General features: G+C 41.5%; 1 protein-coding gene across 8 annotated transcripts in view; it reads left to right on the top strand.

The window, feature by feature from the left end:
* The window catches only part of Phf21a (PHD finger protein 21A), a 176,476-nt gene that overhangs the window by 138,293 nt on the left and 15,689 nt on the right, over positions 1–22,494 (top strand). For 4 of the 8 annotated variants that reach the window (XM_028778614.1, XM_028778615.1, XM_028778616.1 and 1 more), the window contains 4 exons: positions 4,113–4,364; positions 5,584–5,673; positions 7,164–7,457; positions 21,033–21,131. In XM_028778614.1, coding sequence (XP_028634447.1) covers positions 4,113–4,364; positions 5,584–5,673; positions 7,164–7,457; positions 21,033–21,131 — 735 coding nt within the window. The remainder of the gene's footprint in view (positions 1–4,112; positions 4,365–5,583; positions 5,674–7,163; positions 7,458–21,032; positions 21,132–22,494) is intronic. The other 4 variants (XM_028778618.1, XM_028778617.1, XM_028778619.1 and 1 more) reach the window with 3 other exon arrangements.

Here is a 22,494-nt window from a genome sequence, read left to right as displayed (position 1 = left end):
AACTAAAAATAAAAGAATCTTTTAAAATATTTTAATGGAGGGGACTGGAAGGGACAGTTTTGGTGCCAAGAGAGTAAGAGCCTGTACTTTGCTTGCAGAGGACTCAGAATCAGTTTCTCAGCACCTGTGGTAGGTGGCGCACAACTATCTATAACTCCAGTTCCAGGGGATCTGATGCCCTCTTCTGGCCTCCACAGGCACTGCAATTACATGTACAAACCCTGACTCAGACATATAATTTAAAAATTCAAATTTAAAAATACTAGTAGAATAAAATCTTTCTTTAGAAAAGTAAATGTGAGCCAGGCGGTGGTGGCACATGCCTTTAATCTCAGCACTTGGGAGGCAGAGGCAGGCGGATTTCTGAGTTCAAGGCCAGCCTGGTCTACAGAGTGAGTTCCAGGACAGCCCTGACTATAAAGAGAAACCCTGTCTCGAAAAACCGAAAAAAAAAAAAGAAAGAAAGGAAAAAAAGAAAAGTAAATGCAAAGGCAGGTGTAGTGTCCCAAGCAGGAGGCAGAAATAGAGTGAGAATGGACCTGTTGTGGGCTTTTAAAACCTATCCCGCTCCCAGGAACATACCTCCCCCACCAAGGCCACACCTCTAACCCTTCCTAAACATTTCACCAACTGGAAACAAGACATCCCCGCTCAAGTTTTCACACATTTGAGGTAGCAAGGAGGCTCACATTATTCGAGTATTGAGTGTCAAGTAATGGGAGAGATACAAGGCCAGCAAAGGCAAGAAGAGCTGCCCCTAAGTGCCTGATGAAACTTGGGTGTTTGGTAATCCTACAGAGGTAATTAAAGGCTCATAATAGATAGATAGTAGTTTAAGTATAGCATATATTAGATTGTAACTTGTGAAAAGAATGACCTTTGTTTGTGATTAGAGTGGGCAGGAAGGAGATGCTAGGTGAGGACGTTTCATATTCTAAACTGAGGGACCCTTGCTTTGAGGCAGTGTCTTCTAGACACAACAGGGAAGTTGTACACATGAAATCAACAACAAGACTTGGATAATAGCAGCATCAGACTGTCAAGGCCACACCCCTAGTTGGAAAACTATAGGCTGTCGGCGGAAGGTGTGTAGTTACTAAAAACTAAATACAAAAATAACCTTATAAACAAAGGGGAGGATGAATTCTATTTGTGTTTGAGTGTACAACAGTGACTTCCTATTCAAAATTAAGCAGACACTAAAACAGATGTAGAGGTTAATTAGATCCCATAGAAATATCCCTTGGAGTTCTGATTTGTGTGTTAGATCAGCTCTTTGTAAATTAAAATGCCTCTTATCTTACAAGTTAACAGTATTAACCTAGCAAAAAATACAAAGGTATTTAGCCAGGCTTTGTGGTTTACACATGTAATCCCAGTGTTTAAGAGTCTGAGACTGGTTGATCACTGCAAGTTTGAGGCCAGCTTGGACTGCCAAGGGAAACTTTGTCCCCAAAACAAAAAACAAACAAACAAAAAAAAAATTAGGAGCCAGAAAGATGGCTCAACAATTAAGGGCACCACTGCTCTTGCCAAGGACCTATGTTTGGTTCCAAACATTAGTATGGTGGTTCACAGCTATTGGTAACTCCATGTCCTCTTCTGGCCTCTACAAGCACTCAGGCACACATGTGGTGCACATGCATACATGCAGGCAAAACATGGTACACATAAAATAAATAAATCTTAATTTTTTTAATTTATTAAAGTAAAACAAAAGGCCTTTGCCTTGGTGCCACTGAATATATGTCTGCATGAGTTTCTAGCTCATAGGAGTCAAGTTTTGTTACAATTAAAGAAGCTTATGGAACCTGCTACCTTCACTTGACGATCATCAGACTTGAGTAGCATTATCTACCCAGGTCCAAACACAACTTCCATGAAAATCATTGTCTTTTATTCTGGACACCCAACCATTCTGCATCTTCTCTTCTTCCTGTGGACCGCTGAGACATTTTCAGTATGCTTGGATGTCAAAGAACCCTTCTTGTCTAAACCTTAACATTTGAAGAGTTTGCTTCATGTTCCCTAATATTTGGAGTGGAGATAAGATTGGATAAGAAATGAGAATCTTAACTAATCCATGAATACATTCATTAAGAAGTTTTCACTGAGACAGTCATACTAGGTCTTGGGCCTACGTATTATGTATAATTATATAAATGTTAGAATATATACAATAAAATCAGCCACAATTAAACACATATAAAGGATAATAAAATCCTGAGTTTCAGTGGGAAGTAACTTGTCAGATTTAATGTTATGAAAGCATCAAGTTAATGATAATGTATAATTTAGGTAAATATGTAATATAAACACATTCATATTTGTGTTTTTATTCAGTATTTGCTAGAATAATCAGTTTAGAGTTAATCAAAATATTGATAATGATTGCCTCAACTAAAGATATTCCAAACAAAAGTCCATTGATCTCATTTAAAGCAATATGAACACATAAACTGTTTTAAAATCTGTGTCATTGGATTCTACTGACAAGATGGTCACTTCATAGCCTGTGTTACACTAGGATTAAAGGCCATCTACTATGGCTTGCTCACTTACCTCTTCAAAAGCTCTTTGTATTTAAGCATTTTAAATTGAAATTTGAAACTGATAGCATACTGTGTTTAAAACTCTTTATACAACAGCTGGCTTCGTCAGATAGCCTTTGCTGCTGTACACTCTAATACTTCCGGTGATCAAATGACATTTAGCTGTCAGCTGGCTCTCAACCCTGACCTGCTGCCCAGGTGCCATTTCACATTTGAGAAGGCCGTGGTGGGAGGCATGAGCTGCCCGTGCTGTATTTTGGGTGGTTTTAATTGTAGACACTAATAAGGATTGCTAGTGGGATGGATGAGTACACAGTTTTACATTTTGTTGATGTTGTTGTTCTTCTTAAAAAGAGGTTTTAAAAGATGAGTGTATGTGCATGCAAACACATATCAGGAAGAAAATGTAAAGAAGTCTATACACTCAGTATCTGGATACATGGTGTGGAGGAGAAACTTCAAGGTTTTTCCAGGTGTGTAGAGGAGAGAGGGCCGCTGGGGAGAATTCCTGCAGAGCAGGGCATGCTCTCCCACCACAGTCCTGCTTGCTAGGACTTGCCACGTGTGGCTCAGAAGATGTGATGACTATAAGCCCAGGACTGACCATTTCATTTTCTAATTAAAATTATAAAAAGCCAGGTGTAGCTGGTGGCTGCCAAAGTGTAGACTACATTTAGAAAGAGAAATAAAAGTGGAATAAATATCAGAGCCAGTAAGTTGGAGATGAATGTTTGCGTTCCTGAAAGGTCTGCATCTTGAGTGGCAAGCAGTAGTGCCAGAGAGATGTGTATATAGCGTAATATGGTGGTTTCTGTAACAGACATTTGTAATCGTTCTAGTAAAAAGGTGGGCAAATGCAGCTTCAAAGCTCCGGGTCCTCACCAAAGCTCCTCCTCTAAGTTCCAAGGCTTTTGAAAGGCAGGTGCTTGTTCCCACCTTGTCAGTTTCCCTGACTCTTTGATGATTTCCGTGTCAGTTCTCCAGGGGAAAGGTTGTAGGCGGCAGCACAACCCTCCCTTTGGAATAGAAAACTGGTGTTTCCTGTACTCTTTAACAACGTCCTTATCTGCAGCTTGGGGTTTACTGCCTCTGAGGCAGCAGTTGTGCTGATGATCCTCCAGTGAGTTTCTCTTCTGCTCCCCCAGGGGGTCCTCAGAAAGATGACACCTTTCCTTTGTGTCATAGAAGGCAAATTGCCAGTTCAGTGAAGTGATAGCAATCAGGGATAGAGACAGCGTGCAACTTACACAGGAATTAACTGACTTTATGCAGTTAGAAAACCCAGAAGCAATAAGTGGGCTCCTGTTATGTACATGTAGATGTGTACTGTCCATTCCCTAAAACCATGTGTCTACATGAGGGTACACTCACTGCAGTGAGCTTTGCTGTTTACAAGTGATCCTAACTTGAGAAACTAGAGCTTGTCTCTCTGTAGTAGGAAGCATGCTCTGCGTACGTATAGACAAACCTGGTTGCATTGTTTCCTTTAGGAGTTTGGCAGTATATGGTTCAGTGGGATCACATTTCGGTCTCCTAATATCTGTTCTCCGTGTCTCCTAGAAGACTGTAACTACAGCTTCTATGATTACCACAAAGACACTACCTCTCGTCTTGAAAGCAGCAACTGCGACCATGCCTGCCTCTGTTGTGGGCCAGAGACCTACCATTGCTATGGTGACCGCCATCAACAGCCAGAAGGCTGTGCTCAGCACTGATGTGCAGAACACACCAGTCAACCTCCAGACGTCTAGTAAGGTCACTGGGCCTGGGGCAGAGGCTGTCCAAATTGTGGCAAAAAACACAGTCACTCTGGTAAGCCAGCAGCTGCTACTCATATGTTCACATGAGAGGGTTCAGGTTGTACATTGAAGAGGGTATCCATTTTGGGCTCCTGCTGGGTTCTGAGCGCCTATCATTCCTAGCAAAGCAAACTCCCCTGTAGGCCTCTCACATGCATGCGCACGCGCACACACACAAACACACACACACACAACACATACACACACCCTGAGATCCGAGTGCTGAAACTCCCTGTGCTATATCCTGCTTTGAAGAAAACCCTCTTCTACATTCTTTCAATTCATTATCCCTCTAAATTGAATAAAGCCAGGAAGTACTTAGAGTTGGTTGGGACACACTTTAAAAATACTCAGGAAACTTGGAGGTTAATGTGCCAAAGATCGAGTCCTTCCAGAGGGAGGATCACCTGAAGGAAATACTTGAACAAGACTGTCCGTGATATTTCTAGGATCAAGCCATTTAGGCACTGTTGTTCTTGGAAGTTTATGAGAGCCAGGTTCAAATTGTGATTCTCAGTTATCTTCTTCAAATGACAGAGCTCTTGGTGGCTTTTTGAATAAAGATCAATAATGAGGAAAAGTAGCAACAAAGTGAAGATTTGTCAAAGTCCTTAGAGTCACAGCCCTCAACCAGGCATGAGGAGTCATAGGTTCTCTGTAGACTGGGTGTGGTAGCACACATCTTTAATCCAGCCCTCAGGAGGCAGAGGCAGGTAGATCTCTATGAATTTGAGGCCAACTTGGTCTACAGAGTGAGTTCCAGGACAGCCAAGGCTACACAGAAAAACCATGTTTTAAAAAGCCAGAAAAAAAGAAAAAAAAAGTTCGCTGTAGGAAGAAAGCTGCTCTCTGTTGAGTAAAGCTTGTATCTTTGAGGGAGGGAAAATCCATGTGGAAAGACAGTAAATTTGATTTTACTTTAGCTGTAGTTTTGACTCTTAAAATATAAATGTAAGAGTTCGTGAGTATCAGAAAACAGTCCACCATTGCCGTGTCTGCTTGCTTCTGTGCGTGAGGAGACAGGAGTGCCTTTGATCCCTTTATGGACAGAGTGTGTAGGTGGGAAAGGAAATAGTTTCTGACGCAGTGTAGTTCACATAGTGAACTGCATGGAGAGAGCTGGCGGGAACTCTGTGTGGTGTGGAAGGCAGATGCCCATGTCCTTTGTATGTCTGCCTCTGACACTGACTAGTGAATGCCCTCGGGTTTATTTATGTTTCCCTGTTTCTTAGCAGGTTCAAGCAACACCTCCTCAGCCCATCAAAGTACCACAGTTTATCCCTCCTCCTAGACTCACTCCACGTCCAAACTTTCTTCCACAGGTGAGTAAGGCAGTGGGAGCTCCAACTGTGGGAAGTGTCATGAGATCCTCAGGGCCTTGCCCTTGCAGTGAAGGTGAGGCGAAACTGCCTGGTGGAAAGCAACTAAGATAATACTGGTGGAAGCATCATGACGCCACCACCTTGGTTGGGAGAAATATAGCCATATTTAGCAAAGGGAACTTTGCTAAAAAGAGTAGAGGGAGAATCAACAGCCAGGTGAGCCATTGTGAAACCTGGCTTACAGAAATTGGAGTAGGAGTCTGCCTCGGGCTTTTCTACCCAGCCCCAAGGAGGGCTGCCTCCCCTAATCCCTGATCGTTCTCCCAGCAACTAGACTAACCCTGCTTGACTCCAGGCAGTTCATCCAGTAGAAAGAGCAACACTTATTCTCTGAGGGTATAGCTTTCAGACAGAGAGAAAGGAGTTTTGTCTGTCAGGGGTCATACAGTACTAGCATGAGAGAAGAAGATCTATCTGTTATTTATGAGATAGATCTTTATAAGTACTGTTGGTAGCAAACATTGTACTAAGCTATTATGTCCTGGATATGCTGATTTTCAAGACACAGCCACAGCAGCATCACAGTTGCCTATAGAGAATTAGTGTCTATAAGGGAAGTACGATAGATTGAACATATGAAAGGGACACAGACCATTCTAGACTGATAAAGTACATTCATGATTTCCTTGAAAAGTCCAACATTCAATGTGAGACCTAAAACCCCAGTAAAGTCTGTCTGATATATTTTGAAGAAGGAATTTTTTAAATGGCCCCTGCTGAGAGTACAGTGTAGGCTTTTATGTCTGGAGTGGAGACACACATGTATGTTCAAAAAGCCAAGGAGATTTGGTGTGGCTGTGCAGAGACCATGAGGCCACCCGGGTTAAACTTATGAAGAGCCTGGAAAGATGCCCTGGAGAAGAGCCTGTGGATCCTCACCATTGTGCAGTGATGTAGGTTGAGTCGTAGCAACAGGGGGTCTGTGGAAGCAGTTGCAGACAAGTACTTAACATGATTGTACTTAATGGTTTAGAGATTCCCTCTGTCTCCTGGTAGACAACAGGTTGGAAGTACTTAAGCCTGCAGACAGGAAGCACAGTCAGGACATTAAAAATGGTATGAACTGATGTTTAGAGAATCCTGATGTAGTCCTGGGCACTGTATACTGACTGTCTATTTTCATTCTCACAACAGCTGTGTGAAAGGTTTTCAGTAAAGAGTCAAAGGTTAGTTCAAGTGAAATCAGTGTGATATGTTGGTAGATTTCATGAAGCTTTTGTGTTTTAGAAAATTATATCTATAGGTGTTGATAACAATGTTTAATGTAGTTCTTGCTACTATATCAGTAGTAGCCACCACAGGATCATTTTAAGTTAACCTAAACATTCAGACTTAGAAGACTGTCATGAGCCATATGGCACCAGTCTGCTTGAAAACGCTGGAAGACTTGCTATTTCTGGTAATACAGAATTATTTTCTCTCTCTCATAGGTTCGACCCAAGCCTGTGGCCCAGAATAACATTCCTATCGCTCCAGCGCCTCCTCCCATGCTTGCAGCTCCTCAGCTTATCCAGAGGCCTGTCATGCTGACCAAGTTTACACCCACAACCCTCCCCACATCCCAGAATTCCATCCACCCTGTCCGTGTTGTCAATGGACAAACCGCAACCATAGCCAAAACGTTCCCTATGGCCCAGCTCACCAGCATTGTCATAGCTACTCCAGGGACCAGACTCGCTGGACCTCAGACTGTACAGCTTAGCAAACCAAGCCTGGAGAAACAGGTACGGGCAGAGTGTATGTGCACCTGCTGTGGCAATAACCTCACCCTTGAAATAGCGGCCGCTGGACGATTTCTAAATACTCTTTGTCAAGTGTTCTTTATCTCAGCACCAAATCACCATGCTATTGCTTTATTGTATGATAATTCACTCACATTCAAAAGAGCCTTTCTCCTGAAGAAAGTTGAATTGTTTTACCAAGGTAGCTGGCTTCAGAGTCTTATGTAAATGTGCTCCCCCTGCTGGCTTTGATGCAGAAATTCACACACAGGCCCCCCTGCCTCAGGGAGGAAGCACTCCATACTGGAAAGAAAACACCCTGTTAGCTTCACCCACTAGGAGTCCAAGTGAAGATCCGACTGGGAGAGTCAGTCAGGAACAGTAAACAAAGCAGAGAAGGATTTCATTTCAGAGACTTCCTTGATAATCACAGATAATATAGAACCAAACAAATTTTTTTTTTTTAAGATTTATTTATTTATTTTATTTATGAATATACTGTAGCTGTCTTCAGACACACCAGAAGAGGGCATCCGATCTCATTACGGATGGTTGTGAGCCACCATGTGGTTGCTGGGATTTGAACTCAGGACCTCTGGAAGAGCAGTCAGTGCTCTTAACCGCTGAGCCATCTCTCCAGCCCCGAACCAAACAAATTTTAACTTACTAGACTACAGGTAGCAGACATTTTAGTTCAAACACTGAAGCCCTACATGTATATTTTCTAAAGTCATATTTTTATCATAAGTTAGTAAAGTTAGTAAGACTAGAGTAAAACTAGTAACCTCCAAAGAAATCTGAAGGCACACGAGCAGCCTTGGGGAGAAGGAATCTCTAGCCATCACTGTGTCCTGGCTAGAGAAAGAACAGTAAGAGACTGAAGGCGTCAGAGAAAAGCAGCTTTCAAGAAGTTGCTTTAGCTAACCATTGGCCTGCTGGGCCAGTCAATAATCCCGCACCCAGGAGGCTCTGGCTGGAGGCTGGCTGCCAGCTGGAGCCAGTCTGGGCTGTAGCCTCCGAGCTCCTTGATGGGGCTTGACAGTCCCACTTCCCATCGCTGAACCTCACTTGGCTTTATAAAGAAAAAGCTTTTTTTCATTTCCATCTTATTTTTTCATTTCCTTTTCTGATTATATAGATAATACATGTAACTTAAGGATACAGATATCACAGAAATACAAGTTGTAGAAGATTCTCTCCCTCTAACTTATGTGTTTTCTGAAATACTTAACAAAATTTTACCTGTAGTAGTTAGTTATTACAAACATTTTTAATTATGATCTTGTCTCAAAACGTTGGTGCCCTGGTCTGTTCCTAGTCACTCAGACTTGGTCTCTCATCCATGAGAAAATAGTCTCAGTCTTCTGCCTTAGTGGATGGCCAACCCTTATTCAAAGAGGCTGGCCCCTGGTGGGGGTGTCACAGACGGCCTTGTCCTTTTTGAACAGAAGAACCTTGCACACACACTCCTAGGCAGCAGAGTTGAGTTATAAAACTTTGTGCTCAGGAAACACACAAGAATTTAATCACCATTCCTGTAGAGCCTGCCCAAACATCAGGAAGTGCTTTGAGGACTATTCTGAAACAAACTACTAACATCAACTAAGTCACAAGTTTTAGACTGTGTGCCAATTGGGCCTCAGTGTTTAAATATGGAAAGTCGTGTGCTCAAGTATAGGGGCATAAAGGACAAGTCCTTGAAGCTATACTGAGTCTCAGTCATGCTGTGGGGCCTCTGTACACCTCAGAAGGTGGCTGCACAGTGCCACTTTCCATCACAGGGTCTCACTTCTCTTTTACCTTTTGTTGGGTACAGAAAAAGCTTTTACCAGGCAGTGGTGGCACACACCTTTAATCCCAGAACTCAGGAGTCAGAGGCAGATAGATCTCTAAGTTAAAGGCCAACCTGGTCTACAGAGCTAGTTCTAGAACACCCAAAGAAACCCTGTCTTAAAAAACAAAAGGGGAGAGAATGGCCCAGTGGTTAAGAGCACTGACTGTTCTTCCAGAGGTCCTGAGTTCAATTCCCAGCAACCACATGGTAGCTCACAACCATCTACAATAGGATCTGATGCCCTCTTCTGCATGAAGACAGTGACAGTGTGCCCTCATACTTTTTTTTAAAAAAAAAAAAACCTGTTTTTATTTTCATCTTATTTTTCCTTTTTTTCTGATTATACAGACAACATGTATGATTTTAAAAATGTAAACATCACAGAAATATAGATTATAGAGGATGCTATCCCTACAACCTATGCTTTTCTGTTATATTAATTTTACCACCAATAGTTAATTAGTATTAAGCTTTTCTATACATACCTCCAGATATTTCCTATTTACATGTTAACTGAATATTAAAACAACAAAAGCAAACTATGTGTTTTAGCATAGTCTTTTCTAGGTCTTGGGCATCTTTTCATGTCTTGAACGGTTCATGTTAATGACATCTTATGGTTTGATTTTATTAGCACTGAAGTTCTAAGTTGAAGACCTTGCTAGTAGTGTGTCTTTTCTCTTTGCTGGAAGGAATCAAGTCATGGCAGGTCTAGTTGGCCATCTAGCATAGCAGTCATATAGACTAACACAGTTAGCAGGGACTCTCTCTAGACTAGATTCAATTCTCAGAGTTCCTGACTTCAGAGCTCCTGCTAACTTTCTCATAGGTGGGCTAACATAAGGAAACAAGTAGAGGCCTGTTCACAGGATTACTAAGCCTGTGTGTACGGCATTCTCAAGACTCAATAGATTTCTTCAAAGTTTATGACCTTATTATTTACTCACTGAAGACATGTTCGTAAACTCTAGGGATGTCGCTCAGTGGTGGAGCTTGGGGTCAGCATGTGCAAGGACCCAAACTTCATCTCTGACACCACAAAAAAAAAACCAAAACAAAAAACAAACAAACAAAAAAAAGGTGCCAGCTACTTTGTGACTCATGGCATTTGTATATAAAGATGAGAAGAAAAAAAATCAAAGCCTGTACCATACAGAGCTTAGTCTCTGCATTTGGATCAGGCATTGAGGCTTTGCTTCAGGGAAGGAAGCATAGCAGACTATGTTAATTCATGACCTCTCTTCCTTAGACATAGAAAAGTAGGCAGTAAAGTTAAAAACCTATAATGGCCTCACATCTGCCCCTGGTGTCTTCTTATCCACCCTCATTAAAAGATCTGCCGATGTCTCCTCTATTGAAGCCACATTACACTGTGGGTCTAAGAGAATCTTATCCACCCTCACTAAGGGATCTGCAGATGTCTCCTTCATTGAAGCCACATTACACTGTGGGTAAGAGAAAAGAGGAGCTTACAGAGCTTGAAGGCTGGAGAACCAGGAGCACTGTAAAAACACCATGAGCTTATGTTAAAGACCATCACAGTTAAGCAAGTCCTACAATAAGTCCAGATCCACAAGCTGTCCTCCCCAGTACTTTTAGAGTCATGTGTACCCTGTGCTGCATTCTTGGCCTACAGTAACACCACCGTGTCCATAAATGCACACATCTCAGTTTAAAAACCTTCAGCAAATGGTAATATTGCAGTAAGTTGAGGGTCTTGCTCTAATATTGGTGGCTGTTGACTGATCAGACTGGCAGCTATTAAGTAAGGTGATGATGGCAGTTTGTTAAGGTAACAGAAATGTGCTTTGAGTCAACACTCCTTTCATGAGAGATTTCTCTGTCCCTCATTTTTCATGACAGGGCTTCTTTCAAAGACCAGAATGAATCTCCAATATTCTTTAGAAAAGATTCCATCTCAAGAAAACATTTATATTTCCCATCATTGGAAGCAGCCCATCCTCTGTTAGAGCCTAGTCACATCATGAGTGTGATGCCAGCACAGCTCCACACCCCACTTCTGACTCCAGTATCTACTGCCTCCTCCACCTCTGTTGCTTGTGCTGTAGTTTTAAGCCCCTCAAAATTGTCTGTGAAGACTTTCTGTTAATGTTTGAGACTTTATGTATGTCTTGAATTTGGACATCTAGACAATTGAATTCTTTCCAGAAGGTTTCAGTCTATGACTACTATTGCTTTACTTAAAATATATTTCTCAAATAATAAGATTTGAAAGCCATAAGTATTCCTTGACCTGTGGGCTGTGAAATGGCATTGTGTTAACAGGCGTGAAAACATCATCAGCATCTTTGTACAGCTCCATCAGAGCTCTTGGGTGACCAGGTGCACTGACAGTGACACTAATGTTTTGAAAGGGATCTATCTGAGCTGTAAGACCTAGAGTGGACTTACAGTGTTCATAAACCGAGTTGTAACAGATATGCAGCTGTCCATGCTGTGTACAGGCAGGTGTGCCTCATGTGCAGAGCACAGACAGGTGTGCCTCATGTGCAGAGCACAGGCAGGTGTGCCTCGTGTGCAGAGCACAGGCAGGTGTGCCTCGTGTGCAGAGCACAGGCAGAAGAGAGTTAGTGTGGTTCTGAGGGACCCTAGGATTTTCAGAATGAGCACTGGCTTCAACTAAAGTTAGAGCTACATCAGTCCTTAGAGGAGAGGCAGCCTGTCCTCTGAAGCTTTGAACCCATGCACTGACTTCTCTTGATCTATGAAAGACCTGGATGGCATCTTCTTCCAACAGAAAGCTATTTCTTCTACCTGAAAGTCTGCTGTTTTGGGTCACTCTTTGTCAGCTGTCCTTTTGTGATACAGAGGTGGTTTCTTTCCTCAGACCCACAAGCCACCCTCTGCTAGCATCGACGTTTGTAACTCCTCTGAGCCATCAGAGTTGAAGACAGGTGAATGTTGTTCTGGGCTGGACTTTGTCTTGTCGGATGTTGTGGCTGGTTGGATCCTCCATTGCAGCAGCAGCCATCACTTTCCTGTAGCTCAGGAAGCGCACATTTAGTTTCCTCCAGGGACTTTTTCTTTGGGCATGTGGCTTGGTTATTTGGTAGAAGAGAATCCCCTTTAACCTGTGGTTTTTTGTTTTTTTAAAGATTGATTGGTTGGTTGGTTGGTTGATTTTATGTGAGTGCACTGTCACTGTCTTTAGACACACCAGAAGAGGGCATCAGATCCCATTGCAGATGCTTGTGAGCTGTCGTGTGGTTGCTGGGAATTGACCTCAGGACCTCTGGAAGAACAGTCAGTGTTCTTAACCATTGGGCCATCTCTCCAGCCCCAGCCTGTGTTGTTTTTTAACATGCCCACTTCACTAAGCTTAATCATGTTCTAGCTTTTTTGATTTAAAATTACAGCTTTTTCTGTCACATGAACATTTAGCTGTCACTGTGGGGTCATTACTTAACCTGATTTCAATACTCTGGAGTCCTGCAGAGTAGGGAAGTTCAAGGAAGAGAGGGGACAAAAGTTAGTTAGATCACACACATCACTTACCAACTTTCGTATGAATCTTGATAATATCCTCTAAACCAGGCATGCTTAGGAGAGTCATGTCCGCATCTGTCAGTACTATCTTCCAGTGAGCCTGAACTGAGAGCACAAGTGACCACCATAAAGTGGACTTTGACTTGCTTTCAGTCCAGATTTACATAATTCACATAATAACGCTACTGGACACTCACCTGTTGATTGCACTTGTCAGTTTGAAATTTGAATTTGAAATTCAGGATATAAGTTATTACCTTAGGTTTAGACATATCAAAATTTGAGGATTCTATCTTTCATAACCAAACAAGAGCAGGAGTTCCACCAGGCATAGGAAGAAGGGTGTGAGAGGCAGGAGCCGCAAGGGAGCTGTGCACTGGAGTAGACAAAGGATCTTATTTCTCCATTTTCTATAGAGCACGACTGTAAGTGATACGCTAACATCATTGTTAATTCCTCTTAAAATAATCCAACAAGTGTGGCTGTAACGGACAGTAGAACGGGAAAGGCTCATGTGTGAGGAAGCTGCTGCTGCCTAGTTGTTAAATACTGGTAACTCTTTAAACACAGCATAAACAAACAGGTAGCATCTTCAGGGCAGCTTCAGTTCTGAATAATGCTTTATTTTCTTTATGAGAGAGGCCAAACTTTTAGAATCATTGTTCTTTGTTTCTTAATACTTTTTAATTGAAGTGAAATTCACTTCACAAATAATTGGCCATTCAAAAGTAAACAGTTTAGTGGCATTTAGTACATAGTGTTGTGCAACCACCATCTGTCTAGTTGCAAAATACTTTCACTTTCCTAAAATAAAACCCAGTGTCTATTAAACAGCTACTTTTCATCCATCCCATTGTCTGTCCCTGGCAGTCACCAGTCTGCTGTGTCTGTGGCGTTGATGACTCTGCTGTTTCATAGAAATGGAACAATTTAATGAGTGGCCTTTTATGTATGACTTTCTTTGAGCTAGCATATTTTCAAGATTCACTTACTTTGAAATATTTTTGGTGCTTCTTTTTAATTACTGGTTTATATTCACACACACACACACATGTTTGTATATATCACTAAGTGTTTAGTGTTTAGTAAGTATCCATTTATTTGTTGATGGACATTTGAGTGTGTCCACCTTGCAGCCACTGAGACCAGTAAGTGCCACTGGGATCGTTTGTGCATAGCACCTGTATGAGCCTTGTTTACAGTTCCTTTGGATGTATAGCTGAGAGTGGTTGCTTTGTCATGTGGCACCATACTTCCTGAAGGCCACACTCAACAATTTTCATTTCCAACAATAATATATGTACATTTGCTTAACATTCATGCTTGTCTAACAATATTTTGTTTATACCTATCATAGGGTGGAATGCAAATATGGTGTTTTTTTTGCATTTCTGTAATTATTAATGACTTTTTTTTTTTTTTTAGCAGAGAATAGAGTTTATTCAGGGAATGGGGAGGGGAGCCAGGAGGGTAGTAGAGGCAGAGAGAGAGAGAGAGAGAGAGAGAGAAGGAGAAAAGAGTAAAGTAGAGGAGTAGAGGCCGGCCTGGAGAGAGGGGGAAGGGAAGGGAGAGAGGCGAGGGGACAGAGAGAAGCTAGAGGCAAGAAAGCAAGAGAACAAGAGCGACGTTTGTTTTTTATGTTTGTTTGCATTTGTATATATTCTTAAAAGAAATATCTATTCAAACCCTATCTCTATTTTTTGTTTCAAAAAACAATTTAGGTTTATTTATTTTGTGTGTGAATGTTTTGTTCACAGTTGTGTCTGTACATTGTGTATCCATGGAGGTGAGGAAATGGCATTAGATTTGTCGGGACTGGAGTTATGGACAATGGTGAGCTGTCATGTGGGTGCTTGGAGCTGAGTCTGGGTCCTTTTCTCTGAATAGCAGCAGATGTTCTTCACTATCAAGCCATCTCTCCAGTCCCTCTTTGTTCTCTTTTAAGTAAATTGGTATTCTTGATGAAATGTGGGAGTTCTTACTTAGCCTGGATACTGGGCCCTTAGCAGACATTCTTAAGTATTTTTTTCTTGTTCTTTAAGTTGTCTTTCACTTTGTTGTTGCTGTCCGTCATTGAACTGTTGTACCCTCTTATGTTGCTGAGTTTATTAGCTTTCAGTAGGGGTGTGTATGTGTGTGTGTGTATGTGTTTTAATTTTTAAACTATGTATATATGTGCATGTGCACTTGTGTCTTGAAGAAAGTTAACTCCCCTGGCACTGGAGTTGCTTGTGAACTCCCTAATGTGGATGCAGTGAACTGAACCCAGGTCCTCTGTGCGAACACCAAGTGCTCTTATCCACGAGCTCTTACACCAGTTCTTGGGCTCCTATATTTGAAAGACTGTGACAAGAGCTGGTACTAATCTTTCAGTATTGGGTGATGCTCAGATGAACTATCTATGTAGCCCTTTTGTTTGGAGAGACTTGATGGTTCCTATCTGGTGTTTTATGTCTGTTGAGACTTTACATATCATGTTGGGTCTGTTTAGGTAATTTACTTATAGAGACCTGTCCATTTCTTTTGTGTTACATAATTGTGGTGCAATTATCTGATGTATTTTCTTTAAAATCCTCTCTTCTGACTGTTAGATTAGGACTAATGTCCCCCCCCCTTCTGCTTTTTCATTATTTCATCTTATTTCTTGGCTCTAGCAGTTTATAATTTTTATTGAGTGTTTTTCCCAAAGGACCAATTTGAAGTTTTTGTTCATTTGTTAATTTTGAGCCAGGGTCTCACTGTATAGCTTAGGCTTGCCTTGAATTCAGAAATCCCCTGCCCTGCCTTCACCCCTGCTAGGTTTGAAGGCATGGAGGGATTATGTCCCTATAAGCCATGACTAGTTGATTCTGTGGGCCGTTTTCTTGTGTCCTTGATCCCTCTGGCTCCTACAATCCTTCTTCTCTCCCTTTTCTACGGGATTCCCCGAACTCCACCTAATGTTTGGCTATGGGTCTCTGCGTATTCTTCCAACAGTTGCTAAATGAAATCTCTCTAATGATGATTATGCTAGGCTCCAGTTCACAAGTATAGCAAAACATATCATTAGGAATTATTGATTGTTTTGGTTTGTTACTGTTGTTGTTTGTTTGCTTGTTTTTTCAGGGTTGTTTTGTTTTGTTTGTCAGTCATGTTTGGTTCTATCCTAGGCATGGGTTCCCTCTCCTGGTGTGGGCTTCAAGTTGGACCAGTTATTGATTGGCCACTCCCACAAGTTCTGTGCCACCTTTATCCCAGCACACCTTGTAGGCAGGACAGATTGTTAGGTCAGAGGTTTCATGGCTGGGTTGGTGTCCCAGTCCATCTACTAGAAGAAGCCTTACCTGCTTACAGCAGATGGCCAGTTCAGCTCTGTATCCCCGTTGCTATGCGTCTTCACTAGATTACCCTGTGGACTCCTGGGAGTTTCCACTGCACTAGGTTTCTGCCTCACTCCTGAAATGCCCCCAATTGCAGATGTCTCTCCCAGTACTCTCTCTCTATACATACCCCACCTGATTCCACCTGTTTCCATCCTCAGTTGTCTCCAGTCCCTTCCCAGGGAGATACATGTGTCCCCTTTGAATCCTCCTTGTTACTTAGCCTCTCTGGCACTGTGGGTTGGAGCATGATTATCTTTTACTTTACAGTTAATATCCACTGATCAGTGAGTACATACTCGTTTGTCTTTCTGGATCTGGGTTACCTTACTTAGGATGATTGTTTTTATAGTTCCATCCGTTTGCCTTCAAATTTCACAGTGTTATTTCTTTAATAGCTGGGTAATACTCCATTGTGTAAATGTACCACATTTTCTTTACCATTCTTCCACTGAGGGACATCTAGGTTGTTTCCAGTTTCTGGCTATTATAAATAAAGCTGTTATGAACATAGTTGAGCAAGTGTCCTTTGAATGGAATGTCCCTTGGGATATGCCCAGGAATGGTATAACTGGGTCTTGGGATAGATCCATTCCCAATTTTCTGACAAACTGCCATACTGATTTGCAAAGTAGCTGTACAAGTTTTCATTATGGAGGAGTTTTCCCTTTTCTCTACATCCTTGACAGCATGTTCTGTCACTTGAGTTTTTGATCTTAGCTATTCTGACAGGAGTAAGATGAAATCTCAGAGTCGTTTTGATTTTCATTTCCTTGTTGGTTAAGGATGTTGAACATTTCTTTAAGCATTTCTTGGCCATTTGATATTCTTCTGTTGAGAATTCTCTGCTTAGATCTGTACCTCATTTTTAAGTGGGATTATTTGATTTGCTGATGTCTAGTTTCTTTTTTTTATTATTTCTATTTTATGTGCATTGGTGTTTTGCCTGCATGTATGTCTGAGTTGCCTTGGTCATGGTGTCTATTCACAAAAGTAAAACCCTAACTGAGACATCTACCAAACAAAAAAAGGCCAGAGGCAGATGGTTTAGCACAGAATTCTACCAGACTTTCAAAGAAGAGCTAATACCAATACTCCTCAAATTATTCCATGAACTAGAAACAGTAGGAACATTGTCAAATTGCTACACTTACCTTGATACTCAAACCACACAAAGATTCAACAAAAAAAAGTACTCAATAAAATACTTGAAATCTGAATCCAAAAACACTTCAAAAACATCATCCTCCATGACCAAGTAGGCTTCATACCAGAGATGCAGGGATGGTTCGACATAGGAAAATCTGTCAGTGTAATCCCCCATATGAACAAACTGAGAGAGAAAAACACATGATTATTTCATTAAATACTAAAAAAGCCTTTAACAAAAATCCAACACCCCTTCATGATTATAAAGTCCTAGAGAGATTACAGACACATGGCATATACCTAAATATAATAAAGGTGATTTACAGCAAGCCTATAGCCAACATCAAATTAAATGGAGAGAAACTTAGAGCATTTCCACTAAAATCAGGAACAAGACAGAGTTGTCCACCTTCTCATATCTATTCAATATAGTACTGGAAGTTCTAGCTTCAATAGTTCTAGCTAGAGCAATAAGACAACTGAAGAAGATAAAGGAATTACAAATTGAAAAGGAAGAAGTCAAAGCATTGCAACTCTTAGATGATTATAATGTGCATAATTGACCCCAGAAATTCTACCAGGAAGCTCCTACAGCTGATAAACACCTTCAGTGAATTGGCAAGATACAAGATTAACTCAAAAATATCAACAGCTTTCCTATATACAAACAACAAATGGGCTGAGAAAGAAACCAGGAAAACAACACCCTTCACATAGCCACAAATATTGGGACAATTAAGCAAGTGAAAGCCTTGTATGACAATAACTTCAAGTCTTTGAGCAAAGAAATTGAAGACAATATGAGAAGATGGAGAGATCTCCCATACTCATAGATTAGTAAGATTAATATAGTAAAAATGACCATCTTACCAAAAGCAATCTACAGCTTCAATGCAATCCCCATCAAGATTCCAACACAATTCTTTACAGACATTAAAAGAACAGTACTCAACTTCATATAGAAAAATAAAAAACCCAGAATAGCTAAAATAATCCTGTACAATAAAAACTTCTGGGTGGTATCACTATGCCTGATTTCAACTGTACTGCAGAGCAGTAATACTAAAACCAAACAGACTTACCAATGGAATAGAATCAAAGACCCAGAAATAAATTTACGTATCTGTGGACACTTAATTTTTGGTAAAGAAGCCAGAAGTATACAATGGAAGAAGAAAGCGTTTTCAACAAATGTTGCTGGTCTGACTAGATGTCCACACGTAAGACTGCAAATAGATCCATGTCTATCACCATGCACAAAACTCAAGTCCAGGTGGATCAACGTTAAAGCAGACCCACTAACCCTGATAACAGAGTGAGTCCAGGTGGATCAACGTTAAAGCAGACCCACTAACCCTGATAACAGAGTAAGTCCAGGTGGATCAACGTTAAAGCAGACCCACTAACCTGATAACAGAGTGAGTCCAGGTGGGTCAACGTTAAAGCAGACCCACTAACCCTGATAACAGAGTGAGTGGGGGAAGAGCCTTGAACACATTGGCACAGGAGATAACTTCCTGAAGAGAACACTGATAGCTCAGGCACTAAGATGATTAATAAATAGAACTTCATGAAACTGAAAAGCTTCTGAAAGGCAAAGGACACTGTCTTTTCTTTAAGGCAGATGTCCCTTTTAGCAGTGAATAGCCTTAACTTTAGTTTATCTGATCTTAGTTTGTCCTTTGTTCTTTAAGGACAGTTTTAACACAACATAGGATTGTTAGTTGATGCCCTTGTTCATTCTGCATTTTTGTTTCTTTACTCGTCCTTTAAAGAATGTTGCCCCTCTGCCTTCCATCTGTACCTTAGTTAGATAGTTTGGGCTCCATTTCTTTCACAAGTTTATAAGTGGTTGGCTGGAGCTGCAGTTATCACAAGGCTTAACTGCAGTTGGCCAGTTTACTTCTGAGTTCAGTCAGATAATTCCTGGCGTCACTTTTTGCTGGATGTGGGCAGGAGTCTAGTTTCATTTTGCTTGGGGGTTTCCATAGTACTGGGCACATGACCGCTGGCTTTACCTACCATAGCAAGAAGTCCTTGAGAGAAAGGAAACCACCCTGCCCCTCTGAGTGTTTTGATTGTCTTATTTTTGTTTGGATGGAGGATTTTTTTTGGGTGTCCTCAGTATGTTCTGTCTTTGGTGGGTATGGGGGGGGGGGGTCACGTTCCCTTCCCCAGGAACGTTGCCAGCATGTGTTTACTTATCCATAGAAATACAAGAGAGGCTTCAGGGAACTGTTTTACATAGGAATGGAATGCAAACCCTGTGGTTGACTTTCTTTTTCTCTTGTCCTTCCATTCTCAAGGTCACAAAAATAAGCTAATTCTGAGTACCTTGGACCTTAGTTATGTGGCTGTGACTGCTTTCCCATTGAGGGTTTGCTTCATGGAGGAAGTAGGCCCTTTTGAGCCAAGTTAAAAACTACGTGGTTAAGGAAAGAGGAGAAGGGGTTAAGTGAGAGATTGAAATTTGATTGAGTCTCCTGGAGGTCAGTGCTTTATTGAACGCAGGCACAACCACGCTGGGCTTGAGACATTAACCACGAGTATATAAAACAGCCCCTCCTCAGGTCGCTTGCAGTACACATGGATTCTTATGGCAGGACTCTGCCCAAGAGCAGTAGTTGATAAGCAGGTCTTACATTTGCCTGTGTAACAGTGTGCAAAGCCAGAGGCACAGTATGAAAGACATCTAAGGAGAAAGGTGAATACTCTTTTAGATCTAGTACATTGTTTCACAGCGTAATGGTTTTGGGAACTTTTGGTGTCTTTTTTATAAGGATGAAGCCTTACACTTAGCTCCTCCCCACCAGTAATCAGATACTTTTATTCTGATTTACTTAGTGATTTGTGCTTACCTTACAAAAAGACCATTGCACCTATAATTTCCATTAGTTTTTAAAAAGCAAGTTAAGTTTGTTTTTATAGTTCTATGTCTACTGTTCTAAAACTATTTTATTTCTATAGAATTCATAAAAGAACTAGGCATTGCTCAGAAAAGAACAGCGATGCAAAGCCACCCATGTCCAAGCTACCATTTGTGTCAGCAGTTGTTAGTACAGCTGGTGCTTCTGTGTGAACTGGGTGCTTCTAGGAGTGCCTGGGAATGATGAGAGCTTGGACCTGGCTGGTTTTAAATACCCTTAGTGAAGGCAGTTCTAGGTAGTCATTGGGTTATTCTGAGGAAAAGCTCGGGATATAAGAAGTGTATTGTGCTATAAAGATTGTAAGCACATGTGGACAGAGCCTGACCCATATATAATGATGTGTGTGCTTCTGGAAACCACCACATCCTACAGTGCTTTTACCCACTGAGCCCTGGTTTGCCTTCTATTAAAACACTGTTATGTATTGGACAATGAGTGTGCCATGGTGGAGACCAGGAGGCAAGAGAGGGAAGTTAGTTGTTGTTTTCCACCATGTGGGTCTTGGGCATCAAACTTGGGGTTATGAGGCTTGACAGCACGTTTTTACCTGCTGCCACATCATTCTATATACAGGAACACTTTTATCTGATTGTATTTATAGGTTCATAGTCCAGTTATACAGTCCAGAGTCTCCAGCTGGACTTTAACATTTTCTTCCTCCTCAACAAAATACATCATATGAGCCTGTTTGTTAATGTTTCAAATTTGAGTATATTCTTTCCTTCTTGGTCAGAGTCAAATTATTTATAATCCTTTTAATATTAAATTAATTCTGAATTTTCACTTAATTGTTCTCTCCTAGACAGTTAAATCCCACACAGAAACAGAGGAGAAACAGGCAGAGAGCCGTACCGTCACCCCGCCTGCTGCACCAAAACCAAAACGAGAAGAGAACCCTCAGGTAGTACCCAGTCTGCCAGGCTTTGTCAGGTCTGAGGCTTGGGGTTTAGCCGCTTTCTCTGTGTTCTTTCACACAGTAGTGATTACCAAGTTAGATGGGCCTGGGACAGCTTTCTTAGTGACAAGTCCTGAAGGCCTGAGCATGGGTGCAGAAAGGAAGAGCTCTGAAATGATGTTTTATTACATCCTAAAACAAAAGTTAATGATCTTTCTCAGGTGTCCTGTTATGCTCCTGAGGAAGGCCATGCTGTGCTTATCTCAGATGACGTATGTCAGACAGCCAGTGCCCCCAGCTAATGTCAGTTTACATTGTAGACTGCCACTGTGTGTTCAGCTTTGTCAGGACTGCTTTATTACCCTAAATACCAAAGGAATCAATTGCTCACAGTTGGAGCTTGTGACTGTGTGTCCATGAGCAAAAGGACGTTTTAGCTTGATACTCTTGCACAGGCAGCTGTAAAGGAAACGCAAGAGGTGGTCTGCTTGTGTTGGTAAATGGCTGGTGAGGGAGCTCCGAGACCAGTTACATCCATCCCCTGTGTCCTCAGTACATCCTCCACAGTGAAACCATGCCAGACCACCATCAAAGCCACATGATGGAAAAGTCTTTTTTCTTTAAATAAAAAAAGGAAAGCTCTTTTGAACCAGCCCAGTTTTTGTGAAGCAAGTACCAAATGTACTTCTTTCTGATGTGACATCAATGTTATTTTTTTAAAGATTTATTTATTATGTATACAGCAGTCTTCTACATGTATGCCCAAAGACCAGAAGAGGGCACTAGATCTCATTATAGATGGTTATGAGCCACCATGTGGTTGCTGGGAATTGAACTCAGGACCTCTGGAAGAGCAGACAATGCTCTTAACCTCTGAGCCATCTCTCCAGCCCCCAATGTTATTTTTTAAAGGGTCAGAACTTGAACCAAAAAGAAGCACTAGTTATTGCTGAAAAACGTATAAAAATTATTCACAAAAAAGTAATGGCAATAACTGAGAGGAAACGGAGCAAACTGTCAGCCAAAAGAAAATTTTTGTGAGACAGGGTCTTGCTGGGTAGCCATAGCTGAGTTAGTATATGCTGTGTGTCCTAGACTGGCCCTGTACTTGCAGAATCCACTTGTCTCTGCCTACCTAGTGCTAGGATTACAGGCATTCACCATCATGCACAAACAACACAGTTTCTTTGTCAAAAGAAAGGATATCTCATGTCCGTGACCCACAACAGGTGCCTTCATGTGCAGTAGCAGATGTTGAACAGAACCTTATAAGACCTTTTTTTTAAAACATTTATTTTATACACAGAGAGAGAGAGAGAGACAGAGGGGAGGAGGGAGGGAGGGAGGGAGGGAGGGAGGGAGGGAGGGA

The sequence above is a fragment of the Grammomys surdaster genome, unplaced genomic scaffold (assembly GCF_004785775.1).
Source record: "Grammomys surdaster isolate TR1022 unplaced genomic scaffold, NIH_TR_1.0 338, whole genome shotgun sequence".
Classification (NCBI taxonomy): Eukaryota; Metazoa; Chordata; class Mammalia; order Rodentia; family Muridae; genus Grammomys; species Grammomys surdaster.
This window is presented reverse-complemented; position numbering and strand designations above follow the sequence as displayed.